Source organism: Rhineura floridana, chromosome 2 (genome assembly GCF_030035675.1).
Source record: "Rhineura floridana isolate rRhiFlo1 chromosome 2, rRhiFlo1.hap2, whole genome shotgun sequence".
NCBI lineage: Eukaryota > Metazoa > Chordata > Lepidosauria > Squamata > Rhineuridae > Rhineura > Rhineura floridana.
This window is the reverse complement of record NC_084481.1, coordinates 58,477,461-58,497,045: the sequence shown is the minus strand read 5'-3', so window position 1 is coordinate 58,497,045 and position 19,585 is coordinate 58,477,461. Positions and strand designations below refer to the sequence as shown.

The 19,585-nt window shown below is 44.6% G+C and overlaps 1 protein-coding gene across 1 annotated transcript; it reads right to left on the bottom strand.

Annotated features, from left to right (window-relative positions):
- Nucleotides 1-7,877: 7,877 nt before the first annotated feature.
- LOC133377899 (syncytin-2-like) lies at nucleotides 7,878-9,491 on the bottom strand. The gene has a single exon (XM_061612698.1). It carries the CDS (start codon nucleotides 9,489-9,491, stop codon nucleotides 7,878-7,880), a length of 1,614 nt encoding a protein of 537 aa, XP_061468682.1.
- Between the last annotated feature and the right edge of the window lie 10,094 nt (nucleotides 9,492-19,585).

The window sequence follows — 19,585 nt, the reverse complement described above, 5'->3', positions numbered from 1 at the left end:
ATTGTCTTGATTTCAGGTGGTATATTGGACCTTTTTTGGCTTAGCAGCATTGGCTTCTGAGGAGCTTCCAAGCCCCATGTGAACTGTTGGTAGCGATCTTTAAAGCTCTGTTTGAGATCTGTGTCCCTTAGGGAGTGCTTTCTGCTGTAAGTGTCTTCCTGTTCTTAGGTTGGGGCAAGAGACATTGCCAACTGACAGGCTACAGAGTAATGTGAGAACTGCAGAAGATCCTTCCCTATAGTGGTGGTCACACTGGAACTTGTTAAGGGGGAATCACTTTAACCATATGTGAGGAGCTTGTGCTATATAGACCCACCCTGATACAGCCACCAACTATACTGCCCCACCAGTTAAGTGATGAGAGAGGACTCTACATACCAGCAAACAAGTAGATCTCTACAGATGGAGAAGGGGAAATCCTGTTTGAAGGAGTTCAACACACTACATTGGTATATACATAGGACAAGGGTTGCTAATCATTTTGAGCCAAATCAAAGAAACTCTTTTGAGCACTGCACACACACCAGAACCCATTTTATTGGCTACAGTAGAATGTAACTTTCAAGCCTAATTTTAACTAAGGGAAGGGACTCTGGGGGTGCTAGCGAAGATCTCTGGGGGTGCATGTGTGCCTGAAGACACCACATTGACCAACCCTGGCATAGTACTTCTCATAGTTGCCCAGCTAGGGGGAGGAAGGTATTAGCCCGTGTAGCACCACAATGTCATGTGGTTTTCACACACAAGGGGGTTAATTAGAACCTTCTATTGCCAATTGGATTTCTGATAGGTGAAAACTCAGCTTTTCAGAAAAGCAGTTTTAACCCATTAAATGTCTTTGACTGCTTTTCTTGGTCATTATATGCAAATTGTATTTTGCCACGTTCCTGCCATACTGTGCTGTTTTTAAATTATGCTCTTTGGTATTTTTGTTTCAGAATTTTATATCTGCATCACTTTAGGTGTCATTGTTTTGTGGCATACAGTGTGGTCTAAACACCTTTTATCAAATAGGCTTACAGTGGCCTACCCCTGTGACAATGGATTTTGCTTATTTGAGTTAAATATGTATTTTACTTATTCTGGCTTTGTTTGCTTAAAGTAAATGGATACTGTGCCTGCTTTGAGATAAAAATGATGCTGGCCGCATAGACAGTGCTCTGATAAGAATGTGGAAAACAACTGTGCTGAAGTGAAAAACAAGTGAAAAACAACACCATAAAAGGGCAATGGAATGTTATAGGGAAGCAACATTAAGAAAGATAGAAACTGCACGTACTGATTTCTTGTAAAGCACATGATTTCTTGTAAGGGGGCATGTATTAGAATGATGCTTGATGATGCTGATGTAATTAACATATCAAGGTTAATAAGAAGGCTGGCTGTGCTCAGCTTAGTCAGAACTAGCCTGGCTGCTTCTCCACGTGCACGTGTTAGCAATAAATATACTCTTCCTCCATCTTGTTTTGTCGTTTCTGAACTCTATTGGGGTGAGCATTGGGAGCGAACTCAAGCCACCAGGACCCCTAAAAGGGACTGAGGCGTTTTGTTTGTAAAACCCCAGCCTAGTGCTCTCCTGATGTTTTAGACTACATCAGCAGCAAATAAAGCAATCCTCAGAAGATTTGTACAGTAGGCCCCACTCATACAGCGGGTTACTTTCCGGACCCCCGCTGTAAAGCAAAAACTGCTGTAAAGCGGAATGCATTGAAGATAATGGTGCGCGTTGCGCAAAAATGGCATGAAAATGGCGTGCAACGAGCAAAAACCGCCGTAAAAGTGGAACAAGCGCCGTAGCTGGGCCTTTCTGCAATTGCCAACCGCTGTATTAGAGGAAAGCTGTAAAGCGAAGCGCTGTAAGGCAGGGCCGTACTGTACTGTTTTACTACCATTACTGCAACTCTTTCAAATAAGTTTTTCAGTTCTTAATAATACAAACAGTTGCCTGGAGAAAAGCTTTTATTTTAATGTATTTGTAAATCAAAAATATATACACTTAAATAACATTTTATGGAAAATCCTTCTGATGTTTGCCATACCAGATTTAACATGCAAAATGAAAATTGCATATATGTTACTACTTTGCTGAGTTTTGTTCTGTCTTTTGTACACTTATTGGGTGTCCTGGAAACAGTAAGATTAATAGTTACACAGATAAAAGCTTTTGGTCGGTGAATCTAAATGGATAATATGCAGAAGCTGTGTAAGAGATATTGGTACCAGCTGATGTGCAACATTTAATTCACATGATTATAACACTTCATTTCGAAGTACACATAAACTGGGCAGACAAACAAGAATGCTTTTGCAATTAACGTGCTCTGCTATGGGACTATAAAATTTCATTTGCATTGGTGTCATACTGAGCCCTGCTTCTGTTTGGTGGTGGGGAGTGGGAATATTTGTATATGGAGCTTGGAAATTTTCCCCCCAGACAAGTTGCTTATTTATTTATATCTCACTTTTTCTCCAAAGAGCTCGGGCTGGTATATATGGTTCCCCCTCCCATTTGATCCTCATAACAGCTCTATGAGGTTGATTAAACTGAGAGATAGTGACTGAACTTCTTGGTTGAGAAGGGAATTGAACCTGGGTCTCCTAGGTCCTAGCTGAACAACTACACCACATTACTTGTTCATCATGTAGTCCAAAAGTAATCTCTGAAACTGGTGGCCATTGGCCATTGAAATATTTCCATGATCCTAAACTATATTTAAATCGGACTGCCTTGGAGTGGAGCAAGGCCCAACAGTAGCAGCCAGAATGTATGGGAGGCTGCTATTGTTATAAACAATACGCCCTAGTCCCTTTTAGGGTCCTAGTGGCTGAGGATTCGCTCCCAAATACTCACCCAATAGAGTTCAAGAACGAACGAAACAAGATGGAGGATAGAGTATGTTTATTTCTAACACGTGCACGTGGAGAAGGGCCAAGCCAGTTCTGACAAACTCTGCTGTGCTGGCCTTTTTATAAGCTTTGTTTTACTAATTATTCATGCATCAATTTCATCACATCTACATCATAACTACATCATTAATCCATGCCCATTTCCTCATAACCATATTTAGAAGTTGTTTTTCCAAACTTGTTATGTTCATATTGACCTTGTACATGTGCAACATAGTTTGCAACATAGTCTAGTCTGATACTTTCTTCGACACAGGTGCATTTGCAACTAAAAGCCTGTGAGAACACAGTTATCTATTTTGCAGACACAGCTTTGCACAAACAATGATTCTTCAATTCAGCAAATTAGCATTTCTCTTTCCACACACACAAGTAACTTAACTGTCAGCATTTTACATTTTAGCACACAAACAAGGTAATTTTATTATTATTATTATTATTATTATTATTATTATTATTATTATTATTATTATTATTTATTTATTAAATTTATATACCGCCCGACTAGCGATAGCTCTCTGGGCGGTGAACATAAAATAGTATAAAAATACAATGAATAACAAAATAATATTAAAATACAATCAACAATACAATAAACATTATTAAAATTAGATCAATTTTAGTTCATTTATACTATGGATTCAAAATAGGCCTAGTATTCCTTTTCACTCTAATCAAGCAAATAATTAAACAAGATTTATACAAATAAGTAGAGTTCAGTGTCACACTATGAACCTTCTAACTGGATGAGGAAAAGATCATATGGTTATTAAATATCTGTGGGGAGAAATATGGGACATTTGCATTCATTCAAACTCTGATCCGTGTCAAAGTCTGCTAAGCCTCAACTTACAGTAGCAATCTTATTGTATTAAAAATGAGTGCATGTCATTCTTGTGCAACATCTTGCATTTGGCTTTTAGACAAGCTATTGTGTTTAGTGATAAAGCTCGGTGCTCAAGAGTGTGTTAGACTTGTTTCTCTTCCCCACTGTCTCCAATGTTGCAGTTAAAAAAACCCTTTAACAGTTTTAAAAGCTGTTCATGATCTGACAAAGGGGTCTGCTTTTGAGGAATTCCACAGCCCTCTAGAAAACATAAAATAGGACCTCAGATTCCAGATTAAGATAATTGTTAAAATCCAATTTTTATTAATTCTCAGATTTGCAAAATGTGTTTTCTTGAGGGAGAATGAAAGCAAACCATTTTACTGAACTGATTTACATATAAAATTTGTTTCTCTGCCACTGATTTATTCACTCTTCCCTTTAATTCTGTGTTTGGAAGTACCAAATTTGTGCCCAGAGTACTTTTCATTTCGTTATAATTACGAGGAAGCTTTTAAACAAAACAATCTATACAAGCAGAGCACATAAGAACATAAGAAAATAATTATGAGGAATCATAAGGAGTAAAGCCTTTTTCTGTTATGCTGAAACATTTTTAAAGATACAAATGACATAATTGCTGTTAAAGCTATTACTGTTCTCCAGTCCTTTCAACAACATTTTGTCCATGAGCTATACTTTGCTTTGGTAGCAAAATCCACAGTAGCATAATCTCACCTCTGATCCAAATGCGTACTTTACTGGACCAGGAGGCATCTTCATCCCTCCTGCTCGTAATGACATGAACAGCCATTTGAGAGGCAAACTTCCACACTGTCCTAAAGTGGTTTAGGGGCAATATTTAGTTGACACAAGTTTGAGGGAAGCAGATGTGACATTTCCACTATGTTCGGAAACGTCATCCAGTGGAACTGAGTGCAGTCTGTGGGCCATCAGCAAGCAGGAAGCTCATTTGTGGTTGGAAAACCTTGCAGAGTTTTCCCACAACCTTGAGAGGCTTGCTGTGAAAGGTATGATATTATGGTTAGTGACAGATTAGGACGAAGCAGTAGAGGCTTGTCCATTTGGGCAGTTGAGGCACTGCCCCACCAACCTCAGTCTGCCCCACCTTACTGCCTTGGTACATCAGTCCAGGAGGTGGCACGACCTGATAGCTTCCTCCTCCTTAGTCTCATTGTTCCCCCTGTAGAAAGTAGGAAGGACTGGGGGCCAAACTAGAATGTCTAGGCCCTGCTTGCCATTGGCTCTGGCTCTACCTATGGTTTGGGCTCCGTGCTTTATGCCCCACCAGTCCCAATGGTTACCAGCCACCACTGGGACTAAGGACACCTAGATCCTTGCTTATTTATGAAGTTAGTTCAGGGACCTTAAGCGAGTCACTATCTTTCAGTTGAAGGCCAAATTATGGTTATGAGGATAAACGGGGGGAAGTGGAGTGGGTGGGAGAGAGAACCATATATGCTCCATGTGCTCTTGGATGAAGACTCAGCTGGGAGGGATCTGTAATTTAGCCTAACTCACTGCCAGTGCTGGAAATCTGCACCTCCAACATCCCTGAAAAATGACTGTCCGGCTTCTGCTTCCAAACCTCCAGCGGACAGTCCATCGCCTTCTGGGGTAGTCTCTGCCATTGTGAAACAGCTGATACCAGAATAAAATCTTTCTAATTTGGAGTGGGATTTAAATGTAAATAAATACGGATCTGAATCTTTTCTGTAGGCATTATGTTACAACAGATGCTAACATTGCATCTGAATCTGTATCACAAAGTATTTTCCCTGACCTGATACACATATATATGAAATGTCTCTGTTGCTTGTTATTTCTCTACTGTATTTTTAAAAGGGGAAATTTACCATTTCCAAATGTCAATTATAACCTCCCTCCAACATTTTTTCATATGTCCTTCAAGAAAAGGTAAATGAGAATGACATTTGAAACATTGCATTAGATGTAAAGAATTATAGATGCTATGTATGCATTGTTGGATCCCCCCCCCGCAAATTAAGCTGTGATAGTGATGGAACATGAAAATAGTCTTGAAGCACTAGCATTACAGTGTGGCAGATTAAACTGAAGCAGCAGCAGGAATGAATCTGAAAGTTGGACAATCACAGGTGACTGAGGCATTAAAGCTATCAAATGGTTGGGTGCAATCATTTTATCTGTTGGGAGCAGATAAGCAGTAAAAATCCAGTGCAAATAATTTCACCTTGACTGGGAATGGGAAATGGCAAAGCAAGGCATTGTCTAGCAGGTCTAGCAAGTAGTGAATTGGGTCAAAAGCTCAAGTGCTTTCTATTTGCTAACTGAATTAACAGGTTAGGAGAAAAATGCCTGGTCTATTGTAGGGCTTGGTTAAGGTTATGAGATGGTCAATGAGTTGCCTTTATTGGCATTCTTTACGTCCTGTAAGCTAGCTGAGGCCAATGATGCAATTGCTTATCTACCTAGATGTCCTTTGTGTTTGCTTGGAAGCAGGCTTTGCTCTTATGAAAATAATCCAAAGCTATGGCAAAATAGGGATGCTGAATTTGTATTTTCCCTAAGTGACTATTTGTGTACATACACTAGTGTGGGTATACTGCCTATGCTGAGTTTGAATTTGGGAATCTCAGGTTTAAATCACTGCCCAGCTATTAAAATGTTGGGCAAATTAGTCTCTTTGCCTAATCTACCTGTCTAGTTTGTATTGAAGCTAAAATGCTTTTACTGTAGCATGAGCTTTTGTAGACAAGCATCTATGGCATTTGATTCTGATGAAGTAGCCCAGGGCTGCTGTTAGGGGATGGCCCAGAGGGCTCAAGCCCTGGGACTTTTTGCATTGGGGTCACTTAAATAACTTTGCTTACAGAGTAGCTAGATGTGCTGCAAAGCCTTACTGGTGAGACCCACCCAGTCGCCCACCATCTTAATTTCTGAAGTGCCTGATCCACATAACCATATACTGGGCCCAGGAAATCCTGTTGGCATCCGATAGCTCAGAGTATACCCTGATAGCAAGAGCCAGAGTTTGTTTTCCCCATCTGAAAGTTGCTCTCAGTTTGCATCCACACATCAATTGGCATATCTGAATATGCAAATGTGCATCATGGACCTCTAATCTACAGGCCTGTAGCTGGAGTGGGCGGGCAAATGGGAGCACTGCCCCCTTCAGAGCTGTGCTTCACCCCCCCTTTTTTTGGGAAATTGTCTTTTTAACTTGGGACATGACATAGAGTGACAACCTCCATTTAAAGAACGATAGCTTGTTTTAAGAACAGGAGCAATTTAAGAAATTGAGAAATTTAAGCGATTGAGAAAGTGGATAGAGAAAAGTTCTTCTCCCTCTCTCATAATACTAGAACTCGTGGACATTCAAAGAAGATGAATGTTGGAAGATTCAAGACAGACAAAAGGAAGTACTTCTTTACTCAGCGCATAGTTAAACTATGGAATTTGCTCCCACAAGATGCAGTAATGGCCACCAGCTTGGGTGGCTTTAAAAGAAGATTAGACAAATTCATGGAGGACAGGGCTATCAGTGGCTACTAGCCATGATGGCTGTGCTGTGCCACCCTAGTCATGTAACAAACGCCCACAATATTTGTTTTATTGTTAGGCGAGGATCCGCTCCCAAGTACAAGGTTTCAATATTACTCAAGGAACGACGAAACGGTCTTAAAAGTAAAGCCAGAGTTTTATTGAAGCACTTGCAAGTGGAGGAACGAACAAAGCCGAGTCTGCCCCTCCCTGGTCGCAGCCAGGCTTTATACCCTCGGCACCACATACATCATGCATACATTAACTGCTTGCTCAGCCTACTTCCTTATTCCCGATCTTTTCCATATAAGGTCTTTTTGGCTCTTGGCCACATTCCTGAGACAGGCGTTGTCTCTTCACTCGGTGCCATTGAAGCACTTGCAAAACTGGTTTTGCAGGCCAAGGTAATCTACACAAACAAAGAGATAGCCCGGCCAGCTTATGTAAACAGCAGAGTACGTGCCTATGGAATGTTCACTAAGTCACTGGTATTGTCTTTATTTTCCTTAAGCCAAGCAAATTCTACAAAAGCTAAATAAGCATTAATTTCTTGTTCATTATTTTCTACAATTCCCCCCTCAAGAGCCCATTTCAAATTATACTAAATGGGCTCTTCCTTCTTTTCTCCTTTTGTCTCCCATGGGTCTTCTTTATGTACCCTTTGATACATTATTTTTCCATACAGTTGCATACTACTTCTTGTTGCTGCATTGTCCGCTATACTGCGAATGCCATTCATGATTATTGGTAACAGACAGGGTAAAAGCATACATCCTACTAAAATTAGCATAACTAGTATAACCATAGTCTTCATTCCTCCGAACCAGTTAAACCATGAATTCCAATCCCCGAGATCGAGCCCTTTCCAGATTTGTACCGGTACGTGTGCAAGCTTCTTCATTTTATTTGCCACATCTTTTACAATCTCACCATTGTCATCTATTTTGAGACAACATTCCGTTAGGTTGAGGAGCCCACAGACTCCTCCCTCTTTTGCCAATAAGTAGTCCAGAGCTAACCGGTTTTGGAGTATCCCCTCTCTCATTTGAGTTGATTGATCAGCAAGCAGAATTAAGGAATTTGCCGTCTGATTAGTGAGAATTTCTACCACCGCTTGTAACCGAATCAACCTATTCAATAAATAGATAGGAGTCCTGTATCCATACATACTATCCTGTGCCCAGGAAGCTGGATCATACGTGGCGATGATGCGTTCAGGCGGCCATTCATCCCTCCATCCATTGTCCTGTCCTTTTGCTAAGTTAACATTTATGGAGCGTTTTCTCTCATCAGTTCGCTCCTCATCGAACACTGGAATCAAAGGATTAAAGCTACCTCCTTTTATGGTATAGAGGGGTTGTATGACTCCAACATAACAGGTGCCGGTCCAATTTAAGGGAAGAATGGCATACGCCTTACTTCCGCAAATCCAATAATGTCCTTTTAACGCAGGCCTAGTGCTATTATGCAACATCGGGGATTTCTTTTTATAGGGGATATAATAACTGTCCTCTGCCCCAAGGGGTCCTGTAACTATCCGGTACCCTCGCTCTTCATAACTGCATCTCCATATGCGAGAGTCATCATTATATTTACAGACAGCGTAGTTATTAGTTTGGTTCCATGTAGTCCAATAGTTATGGAATCCCTTAACGACCGTTCCATTAAGGTGCGTCCATAACCAGCCTTGGTCCTTTAGGATCGTGGGAATCGTTAGATTCCTCTCCTGACATTCATTCACCTGGATGTCTACATTGGGATCATCACATTTGGATCTGCATGAACTTTGATTACGTGCATCAGGGATACATGAACACCATGTGCCATTGTTGAGTCGAATATGTGTGTCATTCCATTGAGGGGCCAACTGAGTACAGTTGGTGACCGGACAATCCCGTATGATGCAGTATGAGCGCCATTCCAATGTCCAATTACACCTGCTATTCCCAACTTGCACCCCTCCCGTAGCATTTTGATGGATACAGTATTTGCCTACCCCTGCCCCATGTAACTTCCAGGTATGGGGTTCTGTCCAGGTGCTTAAATTGACATGCACTTCACTTACATTACTTAAGAGCCACCGGGGTGCTACCGGGAATGCAACCCACGGCCATTCTGGGAAACCTTTTGGACTCCCACAAATCCAGCAGTTTTTGAGATAAAATACTTTGGACACCTGATGGGCAAGTTCAACAAATGTATTTGTCCTGTCCATCTCGATAGATGCGGACCTGATATTTCTCAACTGCTCCTTATGAGATCGGGGTTGGTTAAAAAAGTTTACACACAGCAATACAATTAAAATTAGGGAACATGAGAAAACCGTCCCCAGTCGAAATTGCAATACTGGATTCATGATTATAAACTGTCCCTCCTCCTGGAGAACTTGAGCTTCAGGTCAGAGCCCGACACGACCCTCGAAGACTACTTAGCTTCAGGTTCTTGATTGTTCACCCCGCCAGTTGGAGGGTCCTTCGCTACCCTCTTCTCTGGTTCCTGAATGGTGAGTGGTTGAGATGCTCTCTTTATGCGGGAAACATGGATCCACTTATCGCTTCCAAATACTTTTACTGCTGCCTCCGTCACAAGGGCGACTTGCTTCTCTGGTCCCCAGATTGGTAGAAGGGGCTCCTTTTTCCACTGCTTGACCCGGACCCAATCGCCTGGACGGTAATTATGGATTGCCAAGTCCAATGGAAGTCTCTGAAATTCTCGACTATGCCTGTGGAGAGAGGAGAGAACATCCTGCAAGGCAATTACATACTCTTTTAACTGTTTTGTGCCCACATCCCCTGTTATGGGAGCCCTTTCTGTCTGGGGCCGTGACTCAAGCGGAGGTCGTCCAAAAAGGGACTCAAATGGTCTCAATTTAGTCTTTCCCCTGGGAGTGTTTCGCATAATGGTCAGAGTCAATGGTAAGGCTTGAATCCATTTTAGTGATGTCTCTTGACACACCTTGGTCAGCAGTGTCTTAATTGTCCGATTGGCGCGTTCTACCTGACCGGATGATTTGGGCCGCCATGGGGTATGTAACTTCCAGTCAAACCCCAGAGCGGAACTTATATTTTTCACAATCTGGCTGACAAAGTGGGGTCCTTGATCTGATTCAAAAGTCTCTGGTAGGGAATACCGTGGGATGATTTCCTTCAGTAGGACTTTAGCAACCGTATTTGCAGTGGCATTACGGGTGGGAAACGCTTCTGGCCATCCTGTTAGTTGGTCAACGATTACCAACAAGTACCTATAGCCTTGGTTGCGGGGCAATTCTGCAAAGTCAATTTGTAATCGTTGGAATGGATAATACGCCCATGGTCTTCCTCCCATTGGCACAGGAGGCTTTGGTGCTGGATTGACTGCCGCACAAATAGCACAGTTAAATACGGCTCTTTTAGTTTCCTCATACAGTCCTGGTGCCACGACCTGGCGAATCAGGAGATCTCCCAGCGCGTTTCCACCCAAATGCGTCTGCGCATGTAAATCCTGTATAAGTTGACGGAGGATCTGCCGTGGGATGATGAGTTGTCCAGTTGGTATCTGCCACCATCCGGATTCTAGTTTTATAGCCTTTTGACTTTGTGCTCTTTCCTCTTCTTTCTGAGAGTATTCTGGTGCTTTGGTGGGAAGAGGTAATTGGATTGCACACATTGTTGCCATGTCGCTATCGTCTTCAAGTGCTGCTTCCTTTGCCTTTTGGTCTGCGAATTGATTGCCCTGTCTCCATGTCGAATTCTTATCTTTTCCGTGAGCTAGCACATGCACGATAGACACCTTTTTCGGTTCCTGGATAGCATCTAAAAATTTGATGATCTGCTCCCGATGTTCCACCGGCTGTCCTCCGCTCTTCACATATCCTCTTTCTTTCCATATCATTGCAAATGCATGGGCTGTTTGGAAGACATATTTGGAGTCCGTATAGATGGTCACACTTTGGTCCTTCATCATCTTTAATGCTTCTATTGCTGCTGTTAGCTCTGCCACCTGGGCGGAATGCGTCGAGGGTAGTTGACCACTTTTAAGAACCTTCATGTTTTCACATACTGCATATCCTGTTTTCCTCTTTCCGTCTATTACCCGGGAACTCCCATCAATGAACACGTGTCTTCCATCTATGGGTTGGTCTGTCAGGTCAATTCTTGGGCATAGGGTGGTATCTAGGGTCTCAATGCAATTATGCTCGAGCTCTCCTGGCTCCGGTAACAGTGTTGCTGGATTCAGGGTGTTGCAGGCTTTCAGTGTCAGATCTGGGCGACCCAGTAGTTGCTGTTCATATTGAGTTTGGCGACTCGGACTTAAAACCTTTGATGCTGCTTCTCCTAAGATCCTCCGGAGGTCATGAGGGCCAAGGACTGTTACTGGCGCGCCCATCATGATTTTCTCAGCTTTGGTTAGTACCACTGCTGTGGCTGCCACAATCCTCAGACAAGCAGGCCACCCTTGGGCTACTGGATCTAATTTTGATGAATAATATCCCACTGGGAGGTGGTCAGGTCCCATTTTCTGTGTCAGCACTCCCATTGCCATGCCTTTTCGCTCCGCCACATACAGTCTATACGGTTTACTTCCATTTGGCAAAGCAAGCGCTGGAGCTTGTTGCAACGCACTTTTAATCTGAAATGATTTTTCACATTCTTTCGTCCAGTGCCACCTGGAGTCCTTCTTGAGGAGTTCATACAGAGGTCCGACATATTCACTGTACCCTGGGATCCATTGTCGGCAAAACCCTGTCAGTCCCAGGAAGGATCTTAAAGTCTTAATGTCCCTTGGTGGTGGTACAGCACAAATAGCCCTCTTTCGCTCATCAGATAGCCGGCGCCCTTGGGATGAGACCTGGTACCCTAGATAGGTCACCTCCTTCTGATTCCATTGGACCTTTTCTCTTGAAACCCGGTATCCGCATTTATGCAAGTAATTTAACAGGTGCTTTCCATCTTCGGTACAGGCTTCTTCTGTCGGGCTACATATCAGCAAGTCATCCATGTAAACCAGCAGCATCGATGGTCTCTTTTCTCGGTACCATCCAGCCAGATCCTTCTGCAGCGCCTTGGTAAATTCGCTTGGTGAGCTGACGAAATCTTGTGGGAGCACGTTCCAAGTGAGCTGACAGGCCCGTGGCTCCTCCGGGGCTTCCCATTGGAATGCAAATAGATCTTGGCTATCTTCATGTAACGGGATGGAGAAGAAGGCATCCTTTAAATCGAGGACGGTGAAAGTAGTAGATGTAAAGGGTACATATGACAACAGGGTGTGTGGATTTGGTACAACGGGCATATCTTCCAGGACTTTTTCATTGATAATTCTCAAGTCTTGGACTAGCCTATACTGGCCTGGCCGTCCTTCCTTGGGGACTCCGAATATCAGGGTGTTGTGTGGGCTAGTGGTCTGGTGTACCCATCCGTATTCCAAGAACAAAAGGATCATTTTGTGTAGGCTCTGTCGGACCTCCGCCCTTAGGGGAAACTGCTTTACTGGTGTTGGGGTGGTCCCTGGTTTCAATCGTACTTGGACCGGAGTAGCGTTCTTTGCTCTTGCCGGATTGTCTTTTCTTGCCCACACGTCTGGGTGTACATTGGGAATCATGAGAGACTCCTGTTGGACATTCTTTTCCTTTATCCCTGCAAGTGCCATTTGGAAGGCACATTCGTTCCGCTTGGGGACCTGTACGTGTAATTCATTGTCTTGGAACGTGATGCGGACTTGCAGTTTACTTAGAATGTCTCGGCCAAAAATGGGGAGTGGGCATTCAGATGATATCAAAAATTGATGACTAAACTCTGTTCCTTTATCGTGGAACCTGACGGCTAGGGGTTGTGAGACGGGTATCTTCTGCTTGTTGCCTTCTATTCCCATCACGGTGGCAACTTGAGACGTAAGGGGTATCTTTTGACGGGAACAGGTCCGGGGCATCATTGAGAAAGAGGCGCCTGTATCAACCAGCCCTTGTAAAGGGTTTCCATTGATTGTTAACTTTAGCATTGGCTCTGCCTGCGGACCCCCCTTGTATCCCGTCCACCTTCATTCAGAATCATACTCTTCTGTAAATTGCGCCATTTCCTTGGGTGGACCTTTCCGCCCTGATTGTTCTGTCCTCTTGTCCTCCTGCCATAACTGGTGGTCAGCTCCCCTTTCCCGGTTCTCAGTGGCCCTCACACCACAATCCCGAGCCCAATGGCCCCTTCTTAGACATCGGGCACATTGATCTTTATGTAACGGGGGGCGGCTCCGGGTTTCCTGTTGGCTGGTGCGGGAGGGGGTGCGCCTCGGGGGTCCATACCCCCCTCTTGTACCTTGAGTGGCCTGGGTGACCCCTTCCACAATTGCGGCTGCCATCATACCATATTCCTTCTTCCTGACTTTCCCTTCTTCCTTCTTCACTTGCTCCTCCCTATTTACATACACCTTGTACGCAATCTCCACTATCTGTGCCATACGCATGCCCATCACTCCCTCTATCTTCTGTAACTTTTTTCTAATATCTGAGCAACTCTGACCAATAAATAGGGTGATCAGCAGTCTCTGATTGTCCTCCGAATCCGGGTCTAAAGCCGTATATTTCCGCATTGTGGTGGTTAATCTTTCCAGAAACACAGAGGGTGATTCTTTTGGGTCCTGCTGTACCTGGTACAATTTAGACATATTCATTGGCTTTGGTATGGCATTCCTTACTCCATACAGAATGAGCCTTTTGTAATTTATTAACTGTGGGTGAGCCACGCCCAGGGTGGGTATCCACCCCGGGTCCACTATGGGGAGGACCACTTCAGGTGCCAGATCCGCTGCATTATTTCCTGCCCGTTGGTTTCGGGCTGCCTCTGTCCGTGCCTGGGAAAGGACGAGGCTCTTTTCTTCTTGGGTCAACAACATATTTAAAAGTGTCTGTATATCTACCCAAATGGGATTGTGGTTGGCAAAAATAGAATCCCACATCTGGTAGTGTTAATCTGGATCCTCTCTTAGCCCTGGCATTTGGTTTTTCCAATTAAATAAATCTGAAGTGGAAAATGGGGCATGCACAAACGCGACCTGGGCATTTGCGTCCAATACTTCCCTCATTGGTGCCACAAAATTTATTTCCGAAACTGAGTTGGATCTATTCCTCCCGTATTGCTTTCCCCCTCTTAATGTCATGGGATCCTCCATTGTCTTTATGGCATTTAACAGCTCTTGCCTTTTCTTTGCAGTAGCCGCGGGTAACTCCTGCCGTTCCCTCTCTGCCAATTTCTCATAGAGTCTTAACATGTTCTCGTGTGCCGCATCACATTCCCTTTGGGTCTGAGCCAACTCCTCCCGTAACTGTCGGAACCGAGCCGACTCCTCCCGCACTCTTTCCGCTTGGTCGGGGTGCTCAGGCGGGGCAGTTGGTGGCGGAGCCCCTGCCTGGTCAGGATAGGCAGGGGGTGGGTTCCCCGGTGGTGGCTGCGGAGGGGGCACTAATTGTTGTGGGGGGTGGGGTAGAGCTAGAGCCGGGCCCTCACCTGCACCCTCAGGTGGTGCCACGACCCTCCTCCTAATGGCCAGATCATTAAAATCATCGCTGTCCAGCAGGACTGAGTCATGACCATTTCCAGCGCACACTCTGTTGGCGGATTACGGCTTACTGCCCTCCACCCCTCTGCATAATGCCAAGAGTCGGCCGTCTCTGGTAAGGCATCATACAGAGTGGATATTAGGCGGCTGATTTTCTTACTGTCCCAAATCCCACCCGGTGGCCACGAAATTCCCAATCCCACCCAATCAATCAGGCAAAAGTGCTCTAATTTCTCCGGTGTTGGTACCGGACCCCCTGCTGAAATAACCCCTATTTTGAAACTCAAGAAATTATTCAAAACACATTCAAGCGGCGTTTTTCCCAGCTTGCCCATTCCCGGTTGCCCACCCCTCCGTTTTGTCTTCTGGACTGTCCCTTTGCTAACGGCCTTCGATGCACCTTGTCCCATTCTTGGGGTCTTTTTGTGACTGAGACGAAATGACCGTCCGACAGGTGACAAAGCCCACCCCGTCTGTGTGTAACCTATGCCCAGGAAAACCCTTTCGGTCCCTGTAATCTATGCCCAGGAAAACCTTTTGGTCCCTGTAATCTATGCCCTTTTTGCCCACGAAACAGACGGGGACTTACCGACAAAAACAGAAAAGACAGACAACTTGCACTTCCCTGCTGTCGTGGCCCGGCCTCTCGCGAGGACGCGGGAAACGCACTACTGGCCGGTCCGCTCTCACTTCGGGATAACCGTTAGGATTCGTCCCGTCTCATGCACACCTCATACACACTCTTGCATCCACAAATTTCTTTGGCCCTATACCGGGCGACTTACCCCTTCCGAAGTCTGGCTTTACTCGTTTCGATTTCTATGGAGAGGCTTGGCGCTTACCCCGGCGCCCCGGCGCGTCCGTCAACCACGCGGAACAGGCCTCAACGGGGCCCGAGTGCTCTTTCCGCTCGGCCACGTCGCCTCCAGAACACCGTGGGGCGCTCAATCGCCTGTCCCTTCGTGGTCGCCACTTGTAACAAACGCCCACAATATTTGTTTTATTGTTAGGCGAGGATCCGCTCCCAAGTACAAGGTTTCAATATTACTCAAGGAACGACGAAACGGTCTTAAAAGTGAAGCCAGAGTTTTATTGAAGCACTTGCAAGTGGAGGAACGAACAAAGCCGAGTCTGCCCCTCCCTGGTCGCAGCCAGGCTTTATACCCTCGGCACCACATACATCATGCATACATTAACTGCTTGCTCAGCCTACTTCCTTATTCCCGATCTTTTCCATATAAGGTCTTTTTGGCTCTTGGCCACATTCCTGAGACAGGCGTTGTCTCTTCACTCGGTGCCATTGAAGCACTTGCAAAACTGGTTTTGCAGGCCAAGGTAATCTACACAAACAAAGAGATAGCCCGGCCAGCTTATGTAAACAGCAGAGTACGTGCCTATGGAATGTTCACTAAGTCACTGGTATTGTCTTTATTTTCCTTAAGCCAAGCAAATTCTACAAAAGCTAAATAAGCATTAATTTCTTGTTCATTATTTTCTACAGTCAGAGGCAGCATGCTTCTGAAAACCAGTTGCCGGAAGCCTCAGGAGGGGAGAGTGTTCTTGCACTCGGGTCCTGCTTGCGGGCTTCCCCCAGGCACCTGGTTGGCCACTGTGAGAACAGGATGCTGGACTAGATGGGCCACTGGCCTGATCCAGCAGGCTCTTCTTATGTTCTTATGTTCTTAAGAATAGGACCCTCTGAAAAATTAAGTGAATAAGTTACTGAATGATCACAATCACCCTATAATTAGTTAAGTGATCCTAAAAAAACAGCCTACATAGTAAAATGATCGTTGAAGAGATAAATATTAGAACTTTGTATTATGGGCTAGAGTTAAACTCCACCTGTTGGACTTTCCTTTGCTCTGCTTTTCAGCTTCATTTTCAGTTGTTCTGTCTACCCAGCCAGCAATAAAGAAGCATGTTTGTTTACCAGAACTAAGAGTTTGTTTGCCAGAATTAAGAGCTTGTTTATTTTGCATTATTCTAATGAGTAGAGCTTATTGCTAAAGGGTGAAATAAAGAGATAATTTAAAGTGATTTGAAAAAATGGCTACCCTTTACTCTTTTAAAGTACTTACTATACTCACAATTATAGTGGCTATTTTTTCTTCTTTTTCTTGATTACTTGATGGCAAAGGATGAAAACAGCCCTAGAAGAATAGATATATTGCTGTGTACACTACAGTTAGCTAGCTGGTTGGCTGGACACCTAAGCTGTAATTCACACCAAATTCCCAATTTCCCCAATATGTGCAGCTCAGCATGAGACCTTTTAAAGGGTTTCTGGACAGAAAAAGCAACCCATCAACCAGTAAAAGTTTTTAAATTTATTTCCAGAATTAATTTCCAATTACTTAGTTTGTCCTTAATATAGCAGACAGTTAAAAAAAGTTTTCCCTTGATTGTCCAACCGGAAGGAAGATCTAAAGGCCAGGAAAAAGATTGGGGGGAGGGGATAGCAAACACACCCTTTAGTATTTATTTTCTCTCTGCCCTTCTCTAAACTTATACTATGGACAACTTTGTTTGTCAGGTGGAATCTAAAACGAAGATACCTAATGCAGCATCAAAGCCAAGGTCAGGAGCTCACTGTCTTTACCAAAGTAGTTCAGTTCATGAAGAATCATAGAATAGTGGAAGGGACTTGTAAGGCCATGGAGTCAGCGGCGTCACTAGCGGGAGTGCGGGGGGGTGCGGACCTCCGGTGCACGCCCTCCCAGGAGCATGGACGAGGTGGCTGGGCTTGTGTGCACGCATGCATGCGCGCGCACTCGAGGCCAGCCACCCTGTCCATGCCCCTGGGAGGGCACGCGCCGGAGGGGCACCCAGCCGGAGAAGGCCTGGGGACGCCGGCGCGCCTCCCTCGCCCCACCGATGCGCCTCCCTTGCCCCACCGACACTGCTCCTGGTCTCGCCCGCCTGCCTGGGCAACGGCGCAGGGCGGGGTGGCTCTGGGTGTCACCCCCCCTCATGGTGACACCTGGATGCGGGCTGCACCCTCCGCACCCCAGTAGTGATGCCCCTGCATGGAGTCCAACCCCTTGCTCAATGCAGGAATCTAACTTAAAGCATGCCTGACAGGTGGCTGTTCAGCTGCCTCTTGAATGCCTCCAGTGTTCCTGATCATCCTTGCTGCCCTCTTCTAAACCTGTTCCAGATTGCCAGCATCCTTCTTAAAGTGCAGTGTCCAGAACTGGATACAGTACTAAAGATGAGACCTGTGCTGAATAAAGGGGAACTAGTACTTCACATGATTTGGAAATTATACTGTTGCATGCCACTGCAATCTCCAAGCAGTGAAAGATCTTCAGGGGTCCCTGCGCTTGCCCAGGATTTGGTTTCCTTGGAAAGGTGGCGGAGTCTGTGATGTGGTGGGGACACCATTTCTGTTGGAAGTGGGACAACAGCAACTCCTGTTTGGCTTCCTTTGTTTGTATTCCAGAAGGGAGATAGAGTTAGGGTCCTCCATCTGGCTAAGCTTGACTACCTTTACCTGTGCTCTTCTTTACCTAACTTCCTTCCGTTGTAAACTGATATGCTCAGGGAAGCTGACCTGCCCCTCCTTCCTTTGTCTTCTTTGACTGACCAAGGAGAGAAGAGACATCTTTGTCTTTGCTCTCTCTCCTAAGCCATGAAGGCAATACCAGAGCTTGGAAAAGTTACTTTTTTGAACTACAACTCCCATCAGCTCAATCCAATGGCCATGCTGGCTGAGGCTGATGGGAGTTGTAATTCAAAAAAGTAACTTTTCCAAGCTCTGGGCAATACCCAAGTCTGGGCATTGCACCTCCAACTTGGTTAGAACTAGGTATGCCTTTCCTATTTCTATAAATAAAGTAGATTTTCTTATTTTCTTATTTTACTAAGTCTTAAGTCTCAGTGATCTAAATGCAGGGTAAAAGTCTGCTACTTAGGTAAATACACACACTGAGTATCTCTGCATATTTCCATAACAATTTCCCAGGGAGGGCAAACTTGTGAGTTATTTTTCCACCCACCCACAATCTTGATGTCTAGATCTTCCCTCTGTAAGACGCTCAGTTCCAAGGTCCACTCCTGTAGTGCCACAGTCTCTACAGAAGGGATAGTTGTACCTCTGCAAACCAAGAGGCCAGGGCCTTCCATCTGCTTTTGCCCTCTCTCCTCCTCCCAGGCAGCCAACTCTTTGCTTTCCTGCCTTGGGCAGTAGCTGCAGTTGTCGTGCCAACAAGGCCACCTGGATAAAGCCCACCTCAGTCTGTTCTAGAGGGACCTTCCAGAACAGCATGAGAGGTGATCCTCAGAGCTGCTGGGAGAAGGGGGATAGGTGAAAATTGCCACCGGTGCATGGTAATTCCAGATGCTGATGTTTTGTATATTATGTATGGACATTACTGTATTGGCCATTTCATTGTCAGTGCCTTTCCTAATCTTAGAATTTTCCTTCAGGATTGCACAACATTGAGCTATCCACTCTGAGCCCAAGATCTTTCTGACTTAATCACTGCCAATTCAGACCCCTATCAGCACATATATGGCTATGTTTATATATGCATAAGTATATATGCATCAATTTACACTAACTTACACTGAATCTCATTTGTCATTTTGTTACCCATTCACCTAGTTTTGAGAGGCTCTTCTTGCAGTCTGTGTGGGTTACTTGTATGCATGCAGATAAGATTAAGTTCTATATTCAACTTTAAATCAACACTGGGAACATATTTTTTGATTCATTTTTATTTTGGAACTTTATTTAATTTTCTTAGCAATGTTTTGATATAACTTGATGGATAACCCTGC

What these genes read in the sequence shown, in the direction of transcription:
- LOC133377899 (XM_061612698.1), bottom strand. Translation starts at nt 9,491, where the DNA reads ATGGACAGGACAAATACATTTGTTGAACTTGCCCATCAGGTGTCCAAA.